The sequence below is a fragment of the Labeo rohita genome, chromosome 7 (assembly GCF_022985175.1).
Source record: "Labeo rohita strain BAU-BD-2019 chromosome 7, IGBB_LRoh.1.0, whole genome shotgun sequence".
In the NCBI taxonomy this organism is placed as follows: Eukaryota; Metazoa; Chordata; class Actinopteri; order Cypriniformes; family Cyprinidae; genus Labeo; species Labeo rohita.
In genome coordinates, this window is record NC_066875.1 from 34,251,296 (window position 1) to 34,277,811 (window position 26,516).

General features: G+C 35.9%; 1 protein-coding gene across 12 annotated transcripts in view; it reads right to left on the reverse strand.

The window, feature by feature from the left end:
* The window catches only part of plekha7b (pleckstrin homology domain containing, family A member 7b), a 117,342-nt gene that overhangs the window by 82,317 nt on the left and 8,509 nt on the right, over positions 1–26,516 (reverse strand). Inside the window, exon 1 of one of the 12 annotated variants that reach the window (XM_051116091.1) lies at positions 19,630–19,966. The exons of 10 other annotated variants lie outside the window; for them this stretch is intronic. In XM_051116091.1, coding sequence (XP_050972048.1) covers positions 19,630–19,826 — 197 coding nt within the window. In that variant the 5' untranslated portion in view covers positions 19,827–19,966. Of the gene's footprint in view, positions 1–6,230; positions 6,365–19,629; positions 19,967–26,516 lie in introns of those variants that run through there. One more of the 12 variants, XM_051116099.1, reaches the window with a different exon arrangement.

Genomic DNA, 26,516 nt, shown 5'->3' on the forward strand with positions numbered 1-26,516 from the left:
AAGTGAAAGTGGAATAAAGAAGCTTTCCAATGGAGTATGGTTTGTTGGGATAGGACAATATTTGGCCAAGATACAACTATTTGAAAATCTGGAATCTAAGGGTGCAAAAAAAAAATCTCAATACTGAGAAAATGTAAAAACTTTTAAAGTTGTCCAAATGAAGTTCTTAGCAATGCATATCAAGTTCTAATATTTTTACTATAGGAAACCTACAAAATGTCTTCATGGAACATGATCTTTACTTAATATCCTAATGATTTTTGGCGTAATAAAGGAAAATTGATAATTTTGAGCCATGCAATGTATTTTTGGCTATCGCTACAAATATACTTGCACTACTTAAAATTGGTTTTGTGGTCCAGGGTCACATATATTGGTACAAAATATCAGTTATCAGTCTACTTGATCTGTAATAATCAGTATCAGCATCAGCCCAAGTAGGGATATAAGAAAATATCGATACACGTGAGTATCGCAATATTTTGTTTGGCGATACTATATTGATTCTCAAAAACGCAATATCGATATTTAAGAAAAAAATTCATACAAGATTCATGGCAGTTGCTTCATTTTGAGTTTATATCCCAACCGCTAGAGTGCAGTCTTCTCTTATCTCTGAACTTAAACAGTGACAGGAAATACTAGCATAAAGGCACAGCACTAATGTTAGCGTTAATATAGTTATTTGTCAGTAATGAAGAATGAAAGAAGAATTCATGCTCCTGCCTTGGTGTACAAAGCTTAAGTGTGGCGTCATTTCGGCTTTTGTGGTAATGTAACTTCCGCCCTGGGACCGCACCCGCGTTGCCTTGGCTGCACGGGGTGCTTCTGCGGTGTGTAGGGGTGGCAGCCGTGCCACAGCCCATGTGAAAGGGACTTTGCGCCGGGTGCTGTGGGGTTGCCGTGCGGCTGCCGCTTTCTCTCGAGGTTGGGGCGTTTTGTGCATTTGGGGAGGTGCAAGCGTCGCGGTCTTGGTGATTCTACATGGAACATAAATACAAACGGAAGAACTCGTGGAATCCAAAACTGGTAAAATTCTAAGAACAAAAAGGTTCTGAGAATATTCAATATCTGTATTTATTGTATTGTTTTACGATTATTTTGTTTTCTTTAGGAATCTTGCAAGCCCTTTTTTTTACTAGTATTTTATTGATATTAAGCAGATGTCATTTTTAAGCTTAGATCAAAATGTTATGACATTGTCCCCAGGTTTCACAGACAAGGCTTAAAGCTTAGTCCCAGACTAAAATGTAAGTCTGAGCTGTTTCATCTGAAAGAAACTTGCACTGATTGATCTTAAAACATGCCAGTGCCTTTGTTTTGTCTCAAGATGCATACCAGTAACGTTTTTTTCTTAGGCACATCCTGGTTTAGTCTAAGCCCTGTGAAACCAGACCTGTATGTTACAACTGTAAACTTTAACTGTGAACCTTTAAAGCAGGGTCTAAAAATATAGGCTCTGTTTATAAAAGCTTACATTTTATACATTTAATAACTAAAGAATCTTTATTTTCCACCTCATACTGCACAAAAAGTGGTTCAATAACATTGAATGTTACAGGGACTGATTAATGCAAATACAGATCCCACTGTCTTTTTTTTTTTTCCAAAATTATATCCTATTCTTAACATAAGAAATATTGCCTTGCTTACATTATCGCAATGTATCACAACATATCATACTGCAACCCCTGTATCGTGATACGTATCATATCGCCAGATTCTTGACAATACACAGCCATAGGCCCAAGAAAACACATCATCCACTACTCATAAGAAATAAAATTACCTTTTATCTCACAACCACCATTTTTATTAGCCAATATTTATTTTTTCCCAGTGCAGACGTATTTCCAATGTGTATAAAACTGTGTTTTCCCTTCAGACATGAACTGGCAATTCCGGTAACACGATTTGTTTCACTTCACACTAAACTTCACCTAGTATATGATGCGTAGCCAATGTACCTATGAAACAGTCATGCAAGATTACTAAAAAACAATGACCATGCGACCCACAGCCAAGACATGGGTTGATACCATAATAGGTATTGTGGTATTTCTGGTGTTTTCCGTAAAGATTTATGCAATGTTATCATGAATAATCAGTTATTTTTTCCATTACGAGTGTAGAAAAGAAAGTTACAGATTTAGACGGACATAAAACTGGTGAACAAAACATTCCCAATCCTTTTTAGTTTCAGCTGTTGGCCTTCGTCCTTCTGTCACCTCCAAGTCAATACTGTCACACAGACACAACACACTGAGAGCCGTACACACCAATCCAGTTATAAAACTGCTAGTCTGGTTTTAAAGTATATAGATATGTATTAGCCTTGTGAACACTTTATCAGTACGCACAATCAGCTCTGACTAAAAACAGCACCGATCAGATAAGGACAGGGACACTGCAGAAAGGTCAGTAAGTGGAATGTTTGGGCTGAACGAGGTCTGATGGCTACAACGTAATAGTTTAGAACAAGAAGTGAAAAGTACATAACAGTCCCTAATGGCAGGATCTCACAAATATTTAGTGGTATTTTTAAAAAAATGTCAAGCATATAAAAAGCAAAGCATTTTTTCCTGCTTGATTCTAACTGTATGTCCAGTTTTTTTTCTACTCTACTCTGTCTCTCTGAGGTAAATCTCCAGGATGAGTTGTGATCAGTTAATAAAAGGAAAGCATCCACACAGATCATTGACACCTCCTTAAGTCTCTCCCTATTCTCAGCTTAGACTGCAGGAAAGACATGATCTTCTTCCCAGAAGAACCCTTTCTTACACGCACCAATAACTCAACCTGTGCTTCATTAGTTAAGAGAGCAAATAAAAGTCACGACTGAAATGCTGGTGAAGAAGATAATAACTACAGAGGTAAGCCAGCGTGACATAAAAAAATTATTACTTTAACAAGTGAAGCTGTAAATGTAAGTGGCCAATCTGATGAACAGACACGAATGAGATAATTAGTAAATGACACACAATATAGAGTGCAGAAAGAATTTTTTTTGAAAAAAAATATCTCCAAAAAAGTACTGTTACATTGATTATTCCATATTTAAATGTTGAACCTAAAAGTAAAGGTTAAATAATACTCTTAATACTTAATATAATTCTATATCTAAATCTTAAATCCAAATCTAAATGTAAGTTTTAACCATATAGCTTGAGTTATTAGTGACCCTAGGCCTTTTTTGCCAGTTACATAAAAACCAGTGCTACAGGCAGCAGAAATGTTGTTTTATGTGATGTGCACTATTTTAGTGCATAGTGGTTGGCTCTTATGCTGAAGCCCAAAGCACATGAAGTCTAACAAAGATAATAACACTTAATCACATAATTTTCAAGTCGTTTACTGTGAGTAATGCACTTCGAAGTAAAGTAAATTACTACATGGCACTGCATAAAGCCAAAACAACTGATGCATGTGTAGTCAGGAAAGCAGACTAAAACCATATCAAAGTAGAATGGCATGTCACCTCCAGCTTTATACTATTCAGGCTCTTTGTTCACCAAAGAAATCTCTCCCAGGACCTCAGCAAAGACATTCTGTGATTTTGGACAATTTCCTGGAATCCCAGATTCCATTGTTAAATCACTTGAAACAAACAGGTTTCATGAATCTATTCTAAGAATATCAGATCCAGGCCTCTCCACTAGAAAAGGTGTTTTTCTGTCTCGAACCAAAGTACCCATGACTGATTGACTGAACTTCCCCCAATAAAAACAGTCTCTGCAGCTCCTTCCAGGGTCCACATTAAGACCCAGAGGACGTACCACAGATGACGGCTGGAAGATGACATGAAGTCTAGGCCAGAGCTGTCATTGGGGTTTCACAGTGGAGGTAACAGGAAGGGCAGCCAGAGGGGGGAATGACAAATAGATGGGGTCTATTTTTTCATAATCTGCTCTGTGACACCAAGACCCTTTCAGAATCATAATAATGAGCAGGTCAAACAGTATAATGACAGAGTAGACAGGTTAAAACTGTAAAGGTATAAAAATAAAAGGTAAAAAAAAAAATCTAGTAAGATATTGTGGAGATATAAGACATGTAAGAGATTATAACAATGGGATCTATAATCCATTGTAATTTAAGTGGATTTAATATGTTCATTGTGTGTTACAAATCATCATACTTTTAAAAGATATAACAAATAGGTTACTTTAAGATCTTAAAACGTCATTATGATTAAACATTAGATTATACAACATATTACAGGATTAGTTTTTATTAAAAAAACTATTAATGCATTATAATACATTATAAATACAAGCTTCGTAGCAAATGTTGCCAAACAGCTTTTTTAAAGGAGACCCCTTTTTACAAAATGTAATATAAGTCTTAGGTGTCCCCAGAATGTGTCTGTGAAGTACCCCGCAGACCATTATATTATTTTTTTAAATGCCTATTTTGAGTGGAAGCAGAAACACACTGTTTTTGTGCATGTCTCTTTAAATGCAAATGAGCTGCAGCTCCCCGCCCCCTTTTCAGAATAGGGCTGTGCCTTTACAGCTCGTTCCTCAGATACTCTGCCATAAAACATTTGTTTGGTTTTCATTATCATGTCTATCCCACTAAGATAATACTTTTTAAAGCTATATGATTTAAACTATATCATTTAAATCTGAAGCATGTGCACAGAAAGTGGCTGTCACACGCCATGTGAGTACTAAACTAAGCTGTCTTTCACATCTTATTGCGCTTAAACTGTCAAATACACACAGGTTTATGTTAAAAACAAACAGGAGTTACAAAAACAGTCTGTTGTGTTTGTGAAGGTAAACAACAGGGAAAGAAATTGCATGTTTATATTAGATCCGTGTGGCAGCAGCTTAATATACAATAAATAAATTGAAAAATCCACTGCTCTCTTTTCTCCTCTAAGCCTGGGACTCTAAATAGTGTTCTGTGCTCATCTGTGGAGCCAAAGACAGAACAGTTAGCATGCTTTGCTCGAACTTTTGCCTTGGTGTTACAACTGGTACACCATTGTCGCTTTCGAAAACATTCGAACGGATGAAAACATGCAGATTAAGGAGCCGTATACTATATAAAGGTGTAGTTCTATCGCTGAGGCGGTATCCTAAGGTACAAAAGTGAAAAGGTACATCTTTGTCCCTTACCTACACCTAAACAGTACATATTAGTACCTTAAAAGGTACATATTAGTACATATTTGTACCTTTTCACTTTTGTACCTTAGAGTGCCACCCCAGTGACAGAACTGTACCTTTTTTTCTGACAGTATAATATTATAATAAGATCCCCTTTCTACATCACGTTTTTTTGCAGAGAAAGGCTTACCAAAACAAATTTACTGGGTTGTTCTTTTTCACATTTTCTGGTTTGGTAGATGCACCAGGGACTCGATTACAGCACTTAAACAATGAAAAAGTCAGGTTTTCATGATGTCACCTTTAATTAATTATTAAAAAAAAATAAACCACCTAAAAAAAAAAAAAAAAAAAAAAAAAAAAAACACTAATATAATACTGAAATATAAAGATAAATCAATAATTGAAACATGTGACTATGAAGAGATCAATAAATTATGCTTCTTTGAGTTTAGCCAATGCTGTGAATTTGGGAGCGGAGTTATTAGATTGGCAGACCAATAATAATAATAATAATAATAAAGCTGACAAAGCTACCTTAATAACTAAAAAACTGCAGGTAAGAGCTGTTCGCAAAACTAAATAACAGGCCTATGATACACAAAGATGAGAATTCAGGAAACTGTTTCTATCCTACGCAAATGTGTGCGAGAGAGATTAAATGAGAAATGTGTGTAAGTAGCTCCCAAACAAGAAACATAATCTCAGCTTGAATCTTACTAGATCTGTCTGCATATCCCAAGAGTATCTCATGACTGTATCAATAAACCAGTAGCCTGAACAGATCCCACACAGATCGTTCTGCAAATGACCCTTGAATATTGCACTTGCATAATTCAAACGATCAAAGCGGATACAAGCAGAGAGCACACAGCTACAGCGAGCATGAATAACCACAGGCTGTATTCCTAAAGGAAACCCTTGAGTCAACATCAGCAGTGAATTAACAGTTTAACAGTATTAAACAAGAGATGCATCCTAATATCCTCCATCATGTCGGGACAGTCGGCAACTTTCACGTATAAATCCACACACATAAGTCAGTATAGCTGATGCAGGGCTAGATCTGCAGATCTGTGTTTCTGAAGCCGGAGAAACAGAGCAGATACACACCTGTGCGACACATTGCAGGAGGGCTGCTCGGATTGAGGGATGTGCTCAGAATAACTCGCCCGGTTCCACATGCTTGCCGCAGGTTTGCTAGCTTACGATAAACACTCCTCTGAGTGGAGCGCAGCTGCTGTTACTGCTGCAGACAAGCACTGCCCAGCTCACGAGTTTCATTTAAACGGCCTTCCCGCTCCCGGGATCTCCCACTCAACGAGAGACACGGGGGGGATGGGGATGGAGCGCAAGCAGCTAGCATGCACATCAAAATATACAAACGCAAGAGCGTTTCACCTCTGCTGCACCTCGTACCCCTTCACGTTTGTCACCGTTAAATAACGAGAGGGTCTCTATATATCGCGGAACACGAGACGGCGGCAACATCAGCAGAGATTGGAATGACAGAGATGCAAAATGAGGAAAAAGAGAAGGGGAAAAGGACAGAGAGGTGGGAGGCGGGAAGGGGAAGAAATTAAATGAGACAGTGATAAAAGGGATGAGACCCGAGATTGAAGTAGGCAGGGAACAGAAAGGTTGAGACAAAGAGAGAAAAGAACTGATTAAAATAGACAGAAGGAGAGAATAAGAAAAAAAGCCCTTTTAAAAGAATAAAAGACACGTTTTAAAGCCGCAGAGGAAGGGAACTGGCACGGCTCCAACTGGCGAGACTGATTATAGGCTGTGCAAATGGGCGCTATCAGCTAATGAAAGAGCGGCTGCAGGTGAAGGATGAGTCTCGAGCCTTGAGGTAATCCAGAGGGGTAACCGTGCTCGTCACAATCCCCCAATGAAGAAACCCTCTTCAACCCCAGCTCCTGTTCTGTTCCCACAGCCCGGATGTAAAATGAGATTCAGTGAGCATCCACAAGTACGGGGTCTGGCTCTCAATTACAGTGGGGTCAAAGTGTCTGAAAAACAACACTGAAAATCTGAGATTCAATACTATAATTTAACCTGGAAATAAAGTTTTAGGATTGTGAAACAAATAAAACAGTGCAATATTATTATGTCAAATGACTAAGTAATGTATGATTTTGCACTAAGTCAAGCTCACTTAACCAAAAAGAGATCACAGATCAAACAATAATTGTTTTTCAAGACCATAACTTTTTTGGAGTGTATATCTTCAGTAACCAAAATTATGGCCATTTTATTTTTTGCAATTATTGTTCTATTTTTAGCTGTGTTTAATATATTGTAATAAACCATAATATGGTTTTTCATTGTATTATTAATAACAAATTAAACTGGATACTCCAAAAAAAAAAAACCTATGCACTTACATTATTATATGGACTGTATTATGTATGTATTATTTTTATAAAAATGTTTGTTTTCAGCTGAAGAAACTGTTGAGGGCATGAGGGTGAGTAAATGAGAATTTTATTTTTCAGTGGAACATTTTTATTTTTATGTTTTTTTTTCTGATAATCATAAATATTTTTTAAAAATGATTAAATTACAAAAACAAGCATTTTTACTAGAGGTCTTAGTCTTTTGGACCCCGCAGTATGTCATTGTGAATGCGAGGCAAATTGCACTAAGACTGGGAAAGGGCAGGAAAGGGAAAAGATGAGAGGTGGATCTCATCTGGTTGAATTATGAAGGATGCTCAATCATGCACATGCATTTGGCACTCACCTGAGTGAGTAATTAAAATCAAACATCACATATGCAGCTCACTAAGCCCATTACTGTCCCACAGCCCAAGGGGACCTTCAGCCATTAGCAAGGTGGCAGCCTCCTCCATTTCCGTGCTGCATAAGCTACTAATTTATAGGTAATTAAACAGCAAATGAGAGGTTATTAAGCCCACATATAGGTGACATAAAAACACATTCTTCAAATTACATACAGTTGCTTGTAATTACTACTTACTTAAAAAATGTTTTAAACTTTTCTGAAATGAAAAGGGATCATTTTCTCCATCCCAATTTTGTAAAATAAAATTAAGAATGGAAACTGTGGAAATTCTATGGGGTCTAAAAGTCTAGAAAGTAAAGAGTATAAAGTATAAATGCTTGTTTTTCTTTTTTTTTCTAATGTATTGTGTGTGTGTGTGTGTGTGTGTGTGTGTGTCTGACTACAAATTGCACTACCAGTCAAAAGTTTTTGAACTGTAAGGTCTTACTTTTTAGTAAGGTTTTAAGTCTCTTCTGCTCACCAAGCCTGGATTTATTTGATCCTAAGTACAGCAAAAACAGTAACATTTTAAAATATATTTTTAAATGTAATTTATTCCTGTGATTTCAAAGCTAAATTTTTAATATCATTACTCCAGTCATATGATCCTTCAGAAATCATTCTAATATTCTAAATTGGCTGATGAAAAACATTATTATTATTATTATGATGTTGAAAACAGCCAAGTACATTTTTTTTCAAGTTTCTTTGATGAATAGAAAGTTCAAAAGAACAGCATTTATCTGAAATAGAAATGCTTAGTAACATTATAAATGTCTTTATCATCACTTTTGATCAATTTAAAGCATCCTTGCTAAATAATTTCTATAATTTCTTTCCCAAAAAATGGTATAGTAAATGTATAGTGTATAATGTATAATGTATGCTGATCTTTGGATCTTTCTATTCATTAAAGAATTCTGAAACTTTACTGTTTTAAATGCTAATAATAATAATAATAATAATAATAATAATAATAAATGTTTCTTGAACAGCAAATCAGCATATTAGAATGATTTCTGAAGGATCAGGTGACACTGAAGACTGGAGTAATGATGCTGAAAATTTTCCTTTGATCACAGGAATAAATAACATTTTAAAATATATTCAAACAGAAAGCAGTTATTTTAAATAGTAAAAATATTTACTGTTTTTCTGTATTTTGGATAAAATAAATGCAGGTTTCGTAAGCAGGAGAATTCTTTAAAAAAACATTATAACCTTACTGTTCAAAAACTTCACATGGCCAATGGAGAAAATTTACTTTTTTTTTCACGTTTTTTGAAAGTAAAAACATCTGCAGGCATGTGATTGGCTAAGGACAAAAAAGCAGGAAAACATACTAAGACAACCCCAGTAAAGAAGGACCCATAACAACTTATTTGAACAAAAAAAATACATTGTAATTTATTTAACATGCAACTTTTTTTTTGTACAGTATGACACATAACAACTTATTTGGTGGATGTGTAACAGTGGGAATCAAAAGCAAGTGTCTTGTCCACTGCTCCATCACCACCTCTCTCTATAACAACAAATAAATTTTAACTTATTTTTGTACACATATTTTAACTTATTTTTGTACACTCTGTGGGTAGTAACTACAGTACTGGTACAACAGTATTTTCTTTAGCGGCTATAGAAAACCATTCCCTTCCGTTCCCTTTAGTTACTGTTGCTATGTCCGACAAGCGACGCATAATATAATAAAATGTTGAATGGGAATATACGTTGCACTTGACCTATCACTACAAGACGACTCGACAGATTCGGCAGCATTCATTCGCGGAAAAATCATTAGGCCTACATAGTCTACATGTAGATTCCTTTAAATGTTAAGGGAAGATTAAAAAAGAGAAACTGGGTCTGTGAATTCAATTCTCACAGAATCACAGTTGAATACACAATTGAATTCATATCTTGCTACTCAGTCAGAATCTCATTAACCTGGAGTCCCAGTCTCTGTCACAATAATCATATAGGCTATGTGATGTTTTAGGCCTATTTTGCAGACATCCATTTAAAATGTAGGCAATGGCTTATAAAGAAACTTTTTTCCATATCCACTTAGGTTTCTCAGCTTGCACTCTAGCATTTATGTGGTCCAGGTAAGGTTAGCTTTGCATAAAAAAAAATGGTTATCATTCGCATGGCTACTTTTACTTGAGTAAAGAAGTTAAATCAGTACTTCTACTTTTACCAGAGTATTTTTTAACACAAGTATCTGTACTTCTACTTGAGTACGAGAAGTGAGACGGACTATTTTCTTTAGCGGAAGCAATATAAATTGTTTTTAAATCAATAAACTCCTTTTAAAATCAATATTTTGTGTCAAATTATTGATTTATTTTGTAGGTAGCCATGTAATAAGCGGGATAATGTAGAGTTTGTCTTACATGTGCTTCATGAGGCACACACGCGCGGTCTCTTGCTCTCTCTCGTCATGCACGCGCTACGCGGTTTGGAGCACAGTCTCTGTCTCGCGGGCGCACTCACTCCCTCGCTCTAGATTCCGGGAGAAACTATTTGCGGCCATCAGATTCAGTGAGCTATATATTTAATATAATAATTAAAATATAATTATTGATTTTTCATTAGACTATTTTTTGGTGCCCCCTCAGCACTCGGTACCCTACGCACAGTGCGTGATGCGCGTGGTGGGAGCGGCAGCGCTGAATGAACCTTATTGAAAAGTGTTAACTTACCATCTTATCAGTTAACGGTTAATAATCGGACAATGATTTGCGGTTGTCGGCTGGGAAAATTAACCGAAATGAGCGACTGAGGTAACTTACACTGCGCAGCAGGGAGCTTGATTGACAGGTGATCTGACCAATCATACTTCGCCATCCGCCATTTGCGAACGGTCGCAAATACGTCCTTGTTGATACTTGGAAAGGAAGGAAAAATGCATCTCTTTGCCATCTGACGTGTCGCCCGGTGTGGCCCTATTGCTCGGGGACGGCGATTGTGGTTCCGTCCCGGGTTACCATGGTGACGATCCCCCCCTTTTTTTTTTTTTTTTTTTTTTTTTTTTTTTTTTAACAGATCTGCATGAGGATTTTCAGGTCCCGGAAAAATCACATCCCTGCATCTGACATCAAAGGAAGCATTCACATGGTCACTGTCACATATTTACATATTTACTTCAATGATTAGTTACCTAGAACGTGTTTGTAACATTTCTAATTTAATTTTCCACATTTTTCTAAATACTAAAACCATCCGGGTTTCCAGGGTTAAATTAAATTTGTTCTATATGATCTCAGACTTTTGGACCCCACTGTATTTTTCATGCTTATCATTAAATCAACCTTGAGTTGCCCTGCACTGACATCTGATGTCTGGCAAAGCAAGACAGTTGCAGATCTATACTCTTGAATGCCATGATGAAATCCCAGAATGCTTCATTGATAAGCTTACTTAATAATGCAACAGAGGTTGCCTGCTCTTCCCATCTTCATCATCTGAATGCAAACACCTAACCATTCAAACAAAACACTGGGATACAGGGTGGTTACAAATTGCCAGCAAATCTAATAAACACATAATACAGTTTTGTCTCATTTACAAATGAGACCTTTTACCTATGTGATGCATCAGACAGGATACAGCTGTTACAAAAATGACCAGCATATCAGTTTTGTTTGTTTGTTTGACAAATAAAAAAATCTGTCAGTGCCAGAAAATGTTAGTACACAAGGGTAGTTGTCTTACAGCAGGAGAAAATGAATCATCCGACAATATTCCGCTCAAAGCCCTTGACTTAGCCTCTACTGTCATACAGTTGTTCCAAGGAGATGAGTTAATCACAATTATTACTGAATCATCCTCGCATCCAACAGTGCCATAATATAATCCTTATGACGTTAAATTTTATATCAAGTCCCACAACCTTGGGGTCGGAATTGTTTTGAATTTAGTTTCTTCACATTGTACATGTGCACCATCTCATTTTACTTTAGCAGAAATATATATAGCTGGAACATTTGTATAATTAAAGATATTACAGAGTGTCCATCAACCTCATGTTAAAAGAAAAACTTTAATGGTGGCAAAATAAGTCCACCATTTAAAAAAACAACAACAACCTAATAACACTTTGTTTGCCAATAGTACATCATTCTTTTTCAAATGAGCATTTTACACTCATGCAATCCACATTAAGTGTGAAATAAATAGATGATGGCTCCATTTATAAAGTATATGATATATTAACCATTGCCATAGCCTTAATGGATTTTACAGCATCCTTTTGAAATTATATTCATAGCCATAATATGAACACAAGTTTATTGGCTATCCAGTTAAGCTGTGGCAATATTGAGCAATAATAATAATATATGACTTTTATTATGACTGCTTTAGATCATCTTTAGAATACAGTACAGTAATTAATTATTTGTTAAATGTAATCTGCTGAGTCAACATATTCTTGTCGATAAATCTGTTTAAAGGAATTACAGAAAGATTCATACAGTTGTATGGTACTCACCACTTATTTGGCCTTGAAAACCTAAGGACACTCCACAAAAGACTACTATGGACAAGTGGTATCTTCAGTTTTTCTTATGTTTGTGCCTCAAGAAGGATATCTGAAGATGGATTTTATCCACAAATCGTTAATATCTCCTCCTTTATGTATCTTCTGGCACACGCTCTCAACATCCAACAAGACTAATAGTTCTGAGGCTCACGGCTATCTAAACTCACTGAAATGTTACTGAAGGTAAATGCCAGAGTGTCTCATATGCCAAAAATATCCCGGTGCTAATTGCTCATATGACCTCTGTTTGCTTTCTCTTCTCACAACCCCCCCAGCCTGTCTGTTAGAGGGTGTGGAGTGCGGAGTTGGATGGGTGAAATTAGTGCTGGATCAGCCTGAACTGAGCCGCCCCCAGTCACCCAGAGTCCGCCCGTCAGCACCTTCTCAGTCTCCCTTGTGAGCCTCCACAGGATGAGAGAAACAGAAAAGAGGTCTCGTCCCTAAATTGAGCAGAGAATGAAGGGTCTGATCATAGGACCCCATCCTCAGTGGTCTCAGGTTACACCTGCTGCCGGATTATCCATAGTGTGCCGCTTCGAATCAGCAGTAACTGATGAGCTTGCTGTCCGGATGCAACCAGAACCCACTTCTGTATCTGCCTTCAAGTTTATCTGCCACAGAGCTGATCAACTGATGCAGAATAGAGAAATGCAAATTCTGAATTGAAAAGTATGTGCGACCCCTAAAGAAATCGTAACATAGAAACCACTAAATTCTATATAATGTGAAGAGAGCTATCTAGCAATCCTATTTATGTCAACGAAAATCTCCTGGATGTACACAAATTAAAACCTTCTATCTTTGTTCATCTGTACGCACAACCTGAGCTATAAAAGCCATGTGACTAATAAAAAAAAAAATACACAATATAATATACAGTTGAGGTCAAAAGTTTGCATACACCTTGCAGAATCTGCACAATGTTAATTATTTTACCAAAATAAGAAGGATCACACAAAATGTGTGTTATTTAGTACTGACCTGAATAAGATATTTCTCATAAAAGATGTTTACATATAGTCCACAAGAGAAAATAATAGTTGCATTTATAAAAATGACCCCGTTCAAAAGTTTACATATTCTTAATACTGTGTTGTTACCTGAATGATCCACAAAATTTTTATTTTTGTTTGTTTTTTTGTTTAGTTCATGAGTCCCTTGTTTGTCCTGAACAGTTAAACTGTCCGCTGTCCTTCAGATCCAACAAATTCTGTTTTTTTAGCATTTTTGTGTATTTGAACCCTTTCCAACAATGACTGTATGATTTTGAGATCCATCTTTTCACACTGAGAACAACTGAGGGACTCATATGCAGCTATTACAGAAGATTTAAACACCCACTGATGCTTCAGAAGGAAAAACAATGCATTAAGGCAGGGGTGTAAACTTTTGAACAGAATGAAGATGCGTACATTTTTCTTATTTCGCCTATATTTTTATTTAATACTGCCCTTCAGAAGCTACAGAAGATATTAACATGTTTCTAAGAAGGCAAAATAAGTTAAATTTACTCTGATATTCAAATTCAAAAAGTTTTCACCCCCTGGCTCTTAACGAAGCGTTTTTACTTCGGGAGCATCAGTGAGTGTTTGAACCTTCTGTAATAGTTGCATGAGTCCCTCAGTTGTCCTCAGTGTGAAAAGATGGATCTCAAAATCATACAGTCATTGTTAGAAAGGGTTTAAATACACAAAAATGCTGAAAAACCAAAGAATTTGTTTGACCTGATGGATTTTTCTAAAGAACAGCAGGCAGTTCAGGACAAACAAGCAACTCATGAACAACTATCACTAAACAAAAAAACACAGCTGTGGATCATTCAGGTAACAACACAGTATTAAAAATCAAGTGTATGTAAACTTTTGAATAGGGTCATTTAACTATTATTTTCTCTTGTGGACTATATGTAAACATCTTTAATGTGAAATATCTTATTCAGGTCAGTACTAAACAAAAAATAACATGCATTTTGGATAACCCCTTTTCTTTTGGTAAAATAATTAACATTTTGCAGATTCTGCAAGGTGTATGTAAACTTTTGACCTCAAGTGCAATATAATATAATATAGTATAATATAATTTGACAGTGTGGGGTCACTAAGATTCTTTAATGTTTTTGAAAGCGAGTTATATGCTCACCAAGGTTGCATTTATTTGGTCAGAAACATAATAAAGTAATATTGTGAAATAATTTTTACAATTTAAAACAACTATTTTTGACTATCAGGTATTTTAAAAAGGAATTCCTATGATGCAAAGCTGAATTTTTTTACTCATTACTCCAGACTTCATTGTCACATGATCCTTCAGGAATCATTTTAATATGCTGATTTGGTGCATTATTAAGGAAATGCATTATCGTCACAGCTAAAAAGCAGTGCTGCTTAATATTTTCAACAGCATTTACTTGAAATAATCATTTCCACTACATTATAAATGTCTTTACTTAGAGATTTGATCCATTTAATGCACCATTGCTGGAAAGAGTATTCCGTTCTTATTAAGGAAAAAAAAAAGTAAACCTAAATAATGTTGAATTGCTGTCAAATGCGAAACATGCAGTCGGTTCCAAATGGTGTAGTTCCAAACACTTACCTGCAGGGGTCATACTAACCCATTAAGCCTTGATGCCTTTATATATTATCAAAATGGAAATTAATCAAAAACAAAACAAAAAATGGTAAGAAGGAACTCAGATCAATTATAGAAATCAGATGGATTTGTTAAAACACATCACTGCATCAGGTTAAAGCCAGGACAGGCATGGTAACAGGAGCCTTGATGGTCTACTATCCGTCATGTAAACATTAAAAGGATTGGCAGAAATATAGCATAAGAGAATAATCCAAGATTATCCAAGATTAGTTTTTTAGGGTATTGGGGAACCACAGGCTAACTCTATGTTGAATTCAATAAATTGGATATAAATTATAAATGAGCAAATGGGAAAAGCCTCCACAAGCTGTCCATTTAAATCCTGAATAAGAGTCGGTCCATTGAAAGGAAACTAACCCCCCCCTCTATGGGGCTGTCCACGTGTGACCTATGAAAGTCAAAGATTCAACAGCATTCCCTGGTGGTTGTCTTGAGCACAGCAGAATGTTACTACATTCCACACCGCAGCTCTCACGCTGCTCAGACCCAGCAGAGGATCATTGACTCTGACAGAAATAAATTCATTCTCTCACCGTAGATATTTCATCCAGGCTTTAATGTGGGCAAGGTGGGAAACTGCCGTAACAAGTGCTCGGGGCTATTTGTCCTGTGATCAGTCCTGGCAGAGTGAATTAAGAATGTATGTGTGTGTTAAAGCTGATAGACCTGAGGGAGCTACTGCCATACACTGCATGGCTATAATTAGGCATATAAACTGCCATAATCGATGTCACAATTACAGCTCGTTCTAGTATGAAAAGCAGTCAGACTTGATAATGTATGGATAGAATTAGTATGCAAAGTCAAGACAACATATTAGTGTTAAATGTGCTTCACAATAAGCTCATAAAAGCGCATACACAAAATAAGTACCAGTACAACAGAATATTGACTTTAGTCCCTCTTTGTGAATATACATTAATATGTAATTTGTTAATTTGTAGTTTATTATGCTCATCAGCCATTACTCCATTATTAGAACTATCTATGATGGCAACAGTTGTGCTGGCAATTTTTTTTAGAACCTGTGATTCTTTTTTAGGATTCTTTGACAAATAAAAAAAAAAAAACAGAATTTATTTAAAATATAACTCTTTTCTAACAGTATACACTATTGTTCAAAAGTCTGGGGTCAGTACATTTTAATTCTTTTTTTTTTTTTTGAAAAATGTATAATTTTGTTCAGCAAGGACTTGTTATATTGATAACAAGTGCTTAAAAAAATACTTATATTGTTAAAAAAAGTTTTATATCTTGAATAAATGCTGTTTTTTTTTATTTTTTATTCATCAAAAATTCACCATCAAAAAAAAGAATCACAGGCTCCAAAAAACTATTTGGCAGAACAACTGTTGCCAACATAGATAATTCTAATAATAAACCAGCATATTAGAATGATTTCTGAAGGATCATGTGACACTTAAGACTGGAGTAATGGCTGATGAAAATTCACCTTTGCATCACAGGAATAAATTATATTTTAAATTATATTAAAATAGAAACCATTACATTATATTGTAATAACATTTTGCAGTTTTACTGTTTTCTTTCTGTATATTTTTTTTCCAAATAAACACAGCCTTGATCAGCAAGAAACTTCTATAAAAAAAATATATATATTAAAAATCTTACTGATCCCAAACTTTTGAACAGCAGTGTATATTTTAACGGTTTTCACACAAATATTAAGCAGCAACATTTCAACACTGATAATAAATGTTTTTTAGGCAACCCCAAATTTTGAGTTGAGCAATCTGACAAAATGTATTTGCTTAGTCATCATTACTACTTTTACAAAATTTGTGATACAGACATGAATAATAGGCCCAATAATGTAGCTTGATGAGGCATGCCATTACTTCAAGCAATCATACTTAAAGGAAGTCCACTTCCAGAACAACAATTTACAGATAATTTCCTCACCCCCTTTTCATCCAAGATGTTCATGTCTTTCTGTCTTCAGTTGTGAAGAAATTGTGGTTTTTGAGGAAAGCATTTCAGGATTTTTCTCCATATAATGGAATTCATTGGTGCCCCGATTTTGAACTTCCAAAATGTAGTTTAAATGCAGCTACGAAGGGCTCTAAATGATCCCAGCCAAGACAGAAGGGTCTTATCTAGCAAAACAATTGGTCATTTTTTCAGAAAATAAAAATTTGTATATTTTTTAAGCACAAAAGCTCATGTAGCATTAGTTCTGGGATGTGCGTTCACGACACTATTGAATCATGTCGAAAGGTCCTGAAATGTTTTCCTCAAAAACCATAATTTCTTTAGGACTGAAGACAGAAAGACATGAACATCTTGGTGGTGATCATCAAGGTGGTGAGTAAATTATTTGTAAATTGCTGTTCTGGAAGTGGACTTCTCCTTTAACATTGTCACCTGGTGGACAATAAAATAGGCAAAAAAAGGAGACATGAGTCACGGATTTGAACTACAACAGTGTTTCACAGCACCACCCTGACTAGTATTCACAACATCCTACTCTAGTGCCCTGTGGTTTTGCACAAGCAATTACCACTCAGATTTTATTCAAAAAAGTTACAATTCTAGCTCTGCCCATTATAATGTGAAAAAAAAACCATGACTGGTGTTTTAATGAATAGCATAGTATGCACTTTTACAGCAGGCTGATCTAACACAAAATGCAGTCTTAGTGCGGTTGTCTGTTTTTGAACATTTGGACAACTTCACTGCTCACTGTGGAGCCTTGTGGTCAAGGACAGAAACTCTATACAAAACTGGGTAAGACTGCTTTAACTCACTGACTTGAGAAAACATTGCAACCTTCCTCAGCCTTCTGAGGTGTGCGTTCTCGTTTAGTGAAGAAGTATTGTTGACTCAGCATAACTGTACTGCTAATACTGATTGGCTCATGTTTGTCCTCTCAGCTTCCTAGAATCAATTATCAGATGCTTTGAGGAAAAGGTTGTTGTTCCTACAACACACTGCCAGCAAGAACTCTCTAAATCATGTCTTTAAATCACTCCAGGACACAGCACTACAAAACAGTAAAGTCCTGCCCCGACAACAACTCACTTGCAGGAAGACTGCTGTCTCAAAGTTACTTGGATAAATCCCAGGTAGCTTGACTTCCTGCAAAAGGAAATGAATGTTTTTCTGGATAGATGACCTTCCTAAGAAAGCAATACCGCATACACCTGCCTCCTTTGACAATACATCCTCCTGAGAGTGTCTATGATTTAGACTAATTACACATATGGTCCAATGTAATGTTTTCTTTGAGGAGTCAAAGCAGTAGTCATCAATAGCTTTAAAAAAGACAAATGGTCCTCCACACCATTTCAGAGAGGGCATATTGATTTTTTTATTCATCAGAGTGCTCCTACCTCTACATAAAATACGGCCCGGACTATTTATGGTATCAAACCTAATTTGGAAACACTGTTCACGCTTGAAGAGAAAAATATTTAATATAAAAACATCATCTGCACCTTTTGTTATAAAAACACCACGTACAACCCAGCCATTCAGATTAAACAAAACATTTCAGGCTTTTCTTCAAACACGCACCCGTAAGACTGTGAAGATCATAGTTCGATAGCAAAATCCCAAGTATTAGCCAGTGGAATTTCCTTTTCCCTTAAAAAAAGGAGGCCAGCTTCATGGTCTGAATAACATAATTCCTCATTCTAAACCCCGCAGACTGAAACGACTGGAGCAGAGGGGAAAAGACATTGTTTTCAAGCTCAAGTCATCTCAGCAACTCCTTTTATGTGTAAAGCGAAGGCGAGAGAAAAGTGCAGTTCTGCAGTCGTGTCCGTTTTTTGGATCTCTCCTGACAAAATGCTGCAGGAGGCCTGGCATCTGTGTTCAGTTAGAGGAAAATATATCAGAACTTTCCAGCACTAGGCTTTCTGGGTCAACATCAGTGTTTTTTTTTTATTGTTAACTAATACTAAAACTATTAAAAATATTTTTGTTAATTAAAATAAAGTTGAAATAAAACAGAAATATAAAAAACTTAAATTAAAATTAAATTTAAAAAAAGAAACAAAAATTAAATAAAACTAATACAAAGCACAACGAAATTACTAAAACATGAACTAAAATGAAATTCAAAATAAAAAATTAAAAGCTAAAAATAAAAGATAAAAATTAAAAATTAAAAGGAAAATATAAAATAAATACTATAACAGTAAATAAATAACACATCAGGCAAACTGAGAAATAATCATTCATAGATAGTTTGCCATTAGATGTATCACACAACCCTAATGTACAAAACTGATAAGAAAGAACTAATAATAAACAGTTATTTCAACAAAAAAAAAAACCCCATCAAATTTGAAATGTAATGCAGGGAATTCTGGGAATGTCAATTTATGGTTATTCACAAAACAGGGAAATTACCGTTAACCATTTAACAGGACTTTACTGTAGCATTTTTACAGTCTTTTACTGTTAAATTCACGTCATTTTTTACAGTGCACAGCTGTTTACATTGCCTTTGAGTATTAAAACTACCCTACTAACCTACTGTAATATACTCATTACCTTTCTTCCGCTGATGTAGTTTCATCCTCTTCCTCTCTGATAGTCTCCAATTCAATCTCTGTCTCCTCACGACCAGCATCTTGCTTATTTACACGGCCCAACGGCAGGCAGCTGCAAGAGGTACCCATGTTGTCTTTGGCTCTAGCATCTCTACGGCCCCTACGTCTGCTGTTTCGCCGGTCTACAAACTTTCTCATGTAGTGCGACTCGCATGGCTACGTCTCAAAGACACTTATGAATTCAGCGCGGGCTGGGGGGTTAAATACGACAAGTCAAACTGCATCTGACTGAATGGTCCCGGTGACATACTGCAAAACATAGGCAGCCACTGTCCCCTCTTTCAATCCCTTCATTGTCTTTCCTCTGTCCTTTCCCCTCGTCAATGCTCTGTTATTACACCCAGTCCCATTTGTTTCAACTAACACAAACAATGTGTTTTTGGCCTGTCATGGCTTTCATTTGTCATGGAAGATGTGATGGTACCGTGGCACTTTGTATCTGGTGCCTTGTTGTTTCTCAAAGGAAGTAACATACGGTGTCTGGACAATATGGATTGCTTGAGGCTACAATACAACAGCTGTAAGCAGCAAATCAGCATGGCTGGTCTCCTACGCTCCAGATTAGATCAGAATGTGGCTGAGAGCTGGCCTCTGGCAAGTTATTTAAACTGGACTCAGTGCTCGGGTACTCCAAGATTGTTATTCATTTTGATTTCAGAATATGAACTGAATTTAGGTATAATAGGATGATGAAAAATGTGTTAACAGTGTGGCATCATCAAAACATTCATTTTGTTTGTCATCCCAAAGCATCAGAGATTGTCCAACTAACGGAAAATAGAGGGAGTCTAAATACACATAAATATATACATACTAGGGTCAAAAATTAATGAGGGCTTATGGCAAGAATGCCACCAAAATGTACAAAAATGGCCCATAAATTCAAGACAAACAGGAAAAAATTCCCCTGCATAATTAAACAATGTATTACATCTGTCGCGATAAAAATAAAATGTGAAAATGAATGAAAAGTGTCAATTCGTGGAATTACATTCGGATTCACTCATATAGCATCAGATTACTTTTATGTGCTGTTTTGTGCAGTGTTGAGCTTTATAGAAAGTGACGTGCCCAAAACGCAGACACAAAACAAGTGTTTTTATACAGTTTTCTATATCGATAATAATAATCATTATTAGAATATAAAAAGCAATAATCTACAATAAGGATTTTTGTCAGAATATTGCAGCCCTGTGAGTTTCTGTTTTTTTACATATAATTTAGATCTACTGTTACTGACAAGTTTAAAATATTGATTAAAGTAATTAAAATTTAAATATTTAGTATATTTAAGTATTTGACATTAAAGGCAATATAGTACGGGGATTATAAAAATTGCCCTCACAAATGTAAAAAAAAATAAATAAAAATTCCCCTGGAAATCAATTTCAGGGGTTAAATATTGCCCCTTCATGGAAAAATACATTTCTGACCCTAAAACAGACATAAATATAGTCCTTTTGATATAGTATAATATAATATAGTCTGTTCATCAAAAAATCCAGAAAAATATATCATGGTTTTTACAAGAAATATTAAGCAGCACAACTGTTTTCAACATTAATCATACCGTATTTTTTACTGTATTTTTGATCATATAACTGCTGAATGCAATGAAGTTGTCTTGTATTTTTTAGATTTGTTTTGTTTATCTGAAAATACTGAGATACATAGGTTTCTGCATACATAGTTATCTGAAAATTATGAGAACATACTGTGGCGCTACATTGTGTAAAAGTATTTTGCATGTAATTAATAGCCATAGTTAGACAAAAATAATAAGATATACATTTAAATAAATAACAAAACTTATATACTTTATGTTGCAAGACTTGCATTAAACTTCTTATTTATTTAAGTTTTAACGCCATATCAACAACAATCATTTACTTAATTTACAATAATGTAACATTTTCTTAAGAAGGAATCACTATACAAAAAAACTTACAGTAAAAACAACAACAGTACTGATAAAAATCATATAGAACCTTTCAATTTAATCAAAGGTAAAAATTCTAAAATTCTTCCAGGAGACCTTTTTAAAAATGTCTTATATTTTCTGAGTAAAAATGTTTTCTAACATCACTTAAAATTCTGTTAATTTCATTAAAATGTGTTTTACACTCAAAAAATTCTTCCATAAATCACAAACTGGTGTCTCCTCCCCTTTCAATAAATAGGAATGAGCGAGTCTTGAATGTCTAATTTGACATCCTGTATATACAACCTGGTCAGATCTATTCTCAAAACCGTAATTACCACTGGATTTGTTAAACTACTGAAATTCCTCCATTTGTGAGAGTCCAATTTAATACATTTATCTTCCTGTCATTCTGATTCAAATTCCAATTCAGCATCCTGTTAAACATGGCCAATTCAATTGTAATTCCTGCTCATGAATGGAAAGGAAGCCAATTCTTACATCTGGTCCAACCATGGACCGCTCAAGACAATCAGTCATGCCTGGATTCATAAGCAGACCCCCCTGCTGTTGCTGGTGAGATACAAATAACACTATTTCCACAAGATAAATGATTTATGCTGCAGGTAGCTCAAAAGGAGCATTTCTCTTTTTTTCTCCTGAGCAGTTCGGTCCACTGCGGCTCCACTGCGCACAGCCCCCACCGCAACAGGAAAACATTAAGCAGTCCCGTCACAGCGAAAGGCTCCTGCCTTGCTGAAAAATGCAGCATAATCACTTTATCCCCTATTCTCTTCAGAGAAAGAGGGTAAGGGGGAGAGAGAAAGAGAGAGAGAGGTAATACTGGCACAAACATGCTGTCTCATAATACCTCATGCGTATGCTGAGAAACATCTGAGGGATCAAACAGAACTAGTGAACAAGTCAAGGCACCTCGGATTTCAAATCAATCTAACTCAAGTGAACATCTGCCACCCAGTAAGCATCCATCCTGTGTAAACATTATGGAACGAAACAGCTGACTGAGATAAGCCACTGCGCCTATAATATTTGCAATACTTTGCTTTCGGTGCAATATTTTGTCTGACGTACTGTGACAAAGCTGCTCAGCACTGAGGCTGACTGCAAAAGTGAGTCAATCACATGTAGGGCTTACACAAAGGAAACAAACACAGTTCAGTGGAGCGGAGGTCAAGTAAAGGTCACACACATTCATAGTGTTCCTGACACGGCCTAAAACAGTCTAACAATGTACAGATGATGATTAAACTAATGACTAAGATGCTGTAATTTCAATTCTTTATCTGCTTTCTTTAAACACTCGGGAGGGCATTTTTGTTTTGGAGGCAACATCATCAAGTTTAGTAAAAGGAGATTAGAAATGTATTTTTAAAGACTAAAGGCTTGCACAAATAGTTTGCCTGAAGCAATTAATGCAGATAATAAAAAATAATTTTCCCTGTATAGTACTATCAGCACAGTGTGTTTTTAGAGTATTATGAACTTTTCACACATTTCAGAACTCAGAATTTATTTTAAAAAGTCACAATGGAATCAAAATTAACAATCTTTTTTGTGAAATGTTACAGCGTTTATTATAAATAATTCATCTGTGCGCTTCATTATTTTTGTTTTATGTGCCTTTGTAATCTTTAATCAAAAACATTAACTTCCACTGGCCCTTGCAGCAACATGTCTTCTCTAATTACATGCAGACGGGCACAAGAACAGGACAACAATCCCTCCCCTCCAGCAACCTGTCACTCACATGAGATCACAGTAATTAGCAAATGACAATAATCCAATGAATTCCAAAATCAAATCAATTCCTCATTGACAATATCAAGTCCACCGTATTTTTGTTCTCGTTCAAGAAGCTGTTTCACTTGAAAAACATCACAATAGAGAAGACAGACACAGTTTCCACAGATACTGTTCTATCAGATCAGAGGTTAAAAAACAACTGACGTCAGAAATTCATAACATTAACAAATAACTGCCCACATTTACTCATAAACAACACTTGGCAATGGATGTTCCACTAGTAAAGGGCCCTATAAAATCTGTTCTAATTTTTTTCCAAACTCTGTTCAATTCCATTTAATTTTGAAATCATTCAAATTTTTTTTAAAGTTTAACAAATATGACATTTTTAAGGCCCTATGGAATACATCAAATTCTGTGTTTTCCATTCATTTTCTGGATTCCATTTGAATGGTTTCATTACATTTTAATAACCAATAGCATCTCTATTTAATTGATTTTATTCTTTTTTTTGTGTGTGTGTGTATTTTCATGTTTATGATCAATCAATTCTGGTAAACATTCCTAAAAAATAATGTTTTGATAGCAGTACTATCATTACATTAAGTCATTACATTAAGTAATATATTTCTGTCACAATTTCTTCAAGTTAAACCATACTTTTGACAGGTTGCTGCAAAGACATTTATGACAATAATTTTTCTCAAATTAAATGATAAAATGCTCATGAAGAAACTATCAGAGCAGATCTAGAGATGGAAACACCGCCAGCACCCCGCGCTCTTTAGTATGTGTGTAGTAAACTAATCTGCACGTCATAGGATACAGAAGGATACATATTTAAATATGCTTAATATTCACAGACACTAGTCCATTTCACATTTTGATTTAGGTGTACTGACCTACTTTTGATTTATTCATTCCAAATTTGGAAAATTTCCTGACATTCTGTATTATAAAAGTAAATTCCATTTTTATGACTTGATTCCGCAATTCCGTCTGCGTGTTCAGCATCACAGAAATCATAGGGCCCTACTAGTCAACTTGGCAGTTGGTGAAGTTGGGTAGTATCTGGATTTCAGCAATGTTGATTCAAGAATGCACCTTATCTGAACTGAAACAAAAAGATTACATTGGGGTCAGGTAAAACTGAAAACAGCCTAATTATACAGGGAATCATTAAGGCAGAATAGTAATAATACTAATACTGAATTCTCCCCTAAATACACCCCATACTATCAATTCTCAATAGCATTAAGTCTCAAGCATAATTTATTAACTCTGAACTGTGAAGAAACTCAGGATGTTCTGGACCTTCCTAATAGCTCTCTACGTTGAAATGAACACAATATCTAGAGTAATGCATGAAATTAATATCTAAAACATGACAGTTCACCTCAAAAACACTTAGGTGTAGCCTGTTCTGGGAGTGAGTGTATCTCCACTATATTTCAAAGCGATGTGACAGCAGGTAATGTAGCATGACTCTACACCATCAGAAAATAAAAAGTCAAAAGGTCATTTGCAGGATGAGTGAGCTTTGCCTCTGAAATAAAGGTATGGGACTCCTTAAAAACACATCTGCACAGGAACAGTGACGCGTGGAGGGGGACTGCTGGTTTGGCACAAATGCTGCTCCACTGACATTGCTGGGAGATGGTGCCTATAGGGAAATCCATCCTCTTTAATCAACAGTTAAAGTGTTTTGCCTCCACTCTACTGAAACACATCATGGTTAATTAACTGACGGCATCCTAAGAACTGCAGGAGACTGAACCAATAGTGTGTGGGGGGGGGGGATCAACCCACCGTGAGTGGATCTGAAAAGAAAGGGCGATTGAGGTAAAAATACCAAAAAGTGAAATTCTACATTTTTTCCCAAGAGTTCCGACTGTGGGAGTGTCGGAGAGCTGGTGTTTGGGAATCTGATTCTCTGTAGGCGGTCAATTTAGGGCTACAGTCTCATGGAAATACAACACTTCCACTGCAGCTCCAGTGGGATGTAAACCCAAATGACAAAAAGGATATTGTCCCAATAGGACACCATTGTGTCGAAGTGCCTTTGGGGAGATATAGAATTGCACAAATTCAGTACAGAACGAATTTTCTGAGTATCCATTGGCTTTCTGGGGTGGAAAAACTGGGAAATCCACATTGCACAAGGAAAACACAGTTTTCCAATCCACTGGTGCGCTTCACACCTGCTAATGCATGTTTACATGTTTCCAAAGTAAATGAAATAAAAATCTTAAAGAGTCAGAAGCTCATATCAGCAGTCATTCACTTAAGTGTGAACGAATATACTACCATATTCAAATGTTTGGGTTCTACAAGACTTTTTAAATGTTTTTAAATGTTTTTTAACAACTCACCAAAACTGTTTTCTATTTTCTGTAATGTGCCTTTAAACAAATATTTAAAAAAAAAAAAAACTACTGACCCCAAACTTCTGAATGGTAGTGTATATTTTCAGGAGGAGGCTATATTCTTCCTGCAACAGGGCTCATGTAAATGAGTTCAATTTTACTACGGCCGCTCACACTCAACAGTCCCGCCATTGTTTTGCCTCCTCTTATTTCCAAAAACCTGCTGCACAAGCAGCGGCTGTTGTCACGGCAGCGACATGCAGACTTGGCCTGAGCTCAGGCTGTTGGATGAGCAGTGAAGTGAAAGAAGGGGGTCTGAAGTGGTGAGGACTTCTCAAAAGAGTCAACATGGACTTTACCAACACCATATTTAATTTAATGTGAATTAACCAGTTTGTTCAATAGTTAGTAATGTTTCGAAGCATCAAAAATACACCCTCCCAAAAACATTTCAGTGGACAAACAAACATAGATATGAAAACCAAACAACTCCAGCTAATACAAATTCTACTCCAAATAACCTGAGGAACTTGTTGTGTGAGAAAATATTAAAATAACCAATGAAAAAACTGGCACAAGACCCAGAGCAAACTCAATATTAAAATTCTATTTTGCTTCTGCTACAGTAAACACAGTTTCTCATGGCTCTGCCAGAGTTCTCCTAGACCACTGCCGACCCAGAAAATCCAGCCACCTCACAATTACAAGTCTAAGTAAGCAACTCAGCACTACTTAATAATCACTTTATATCATCAGCTTTTTATTACTTATTCTCTC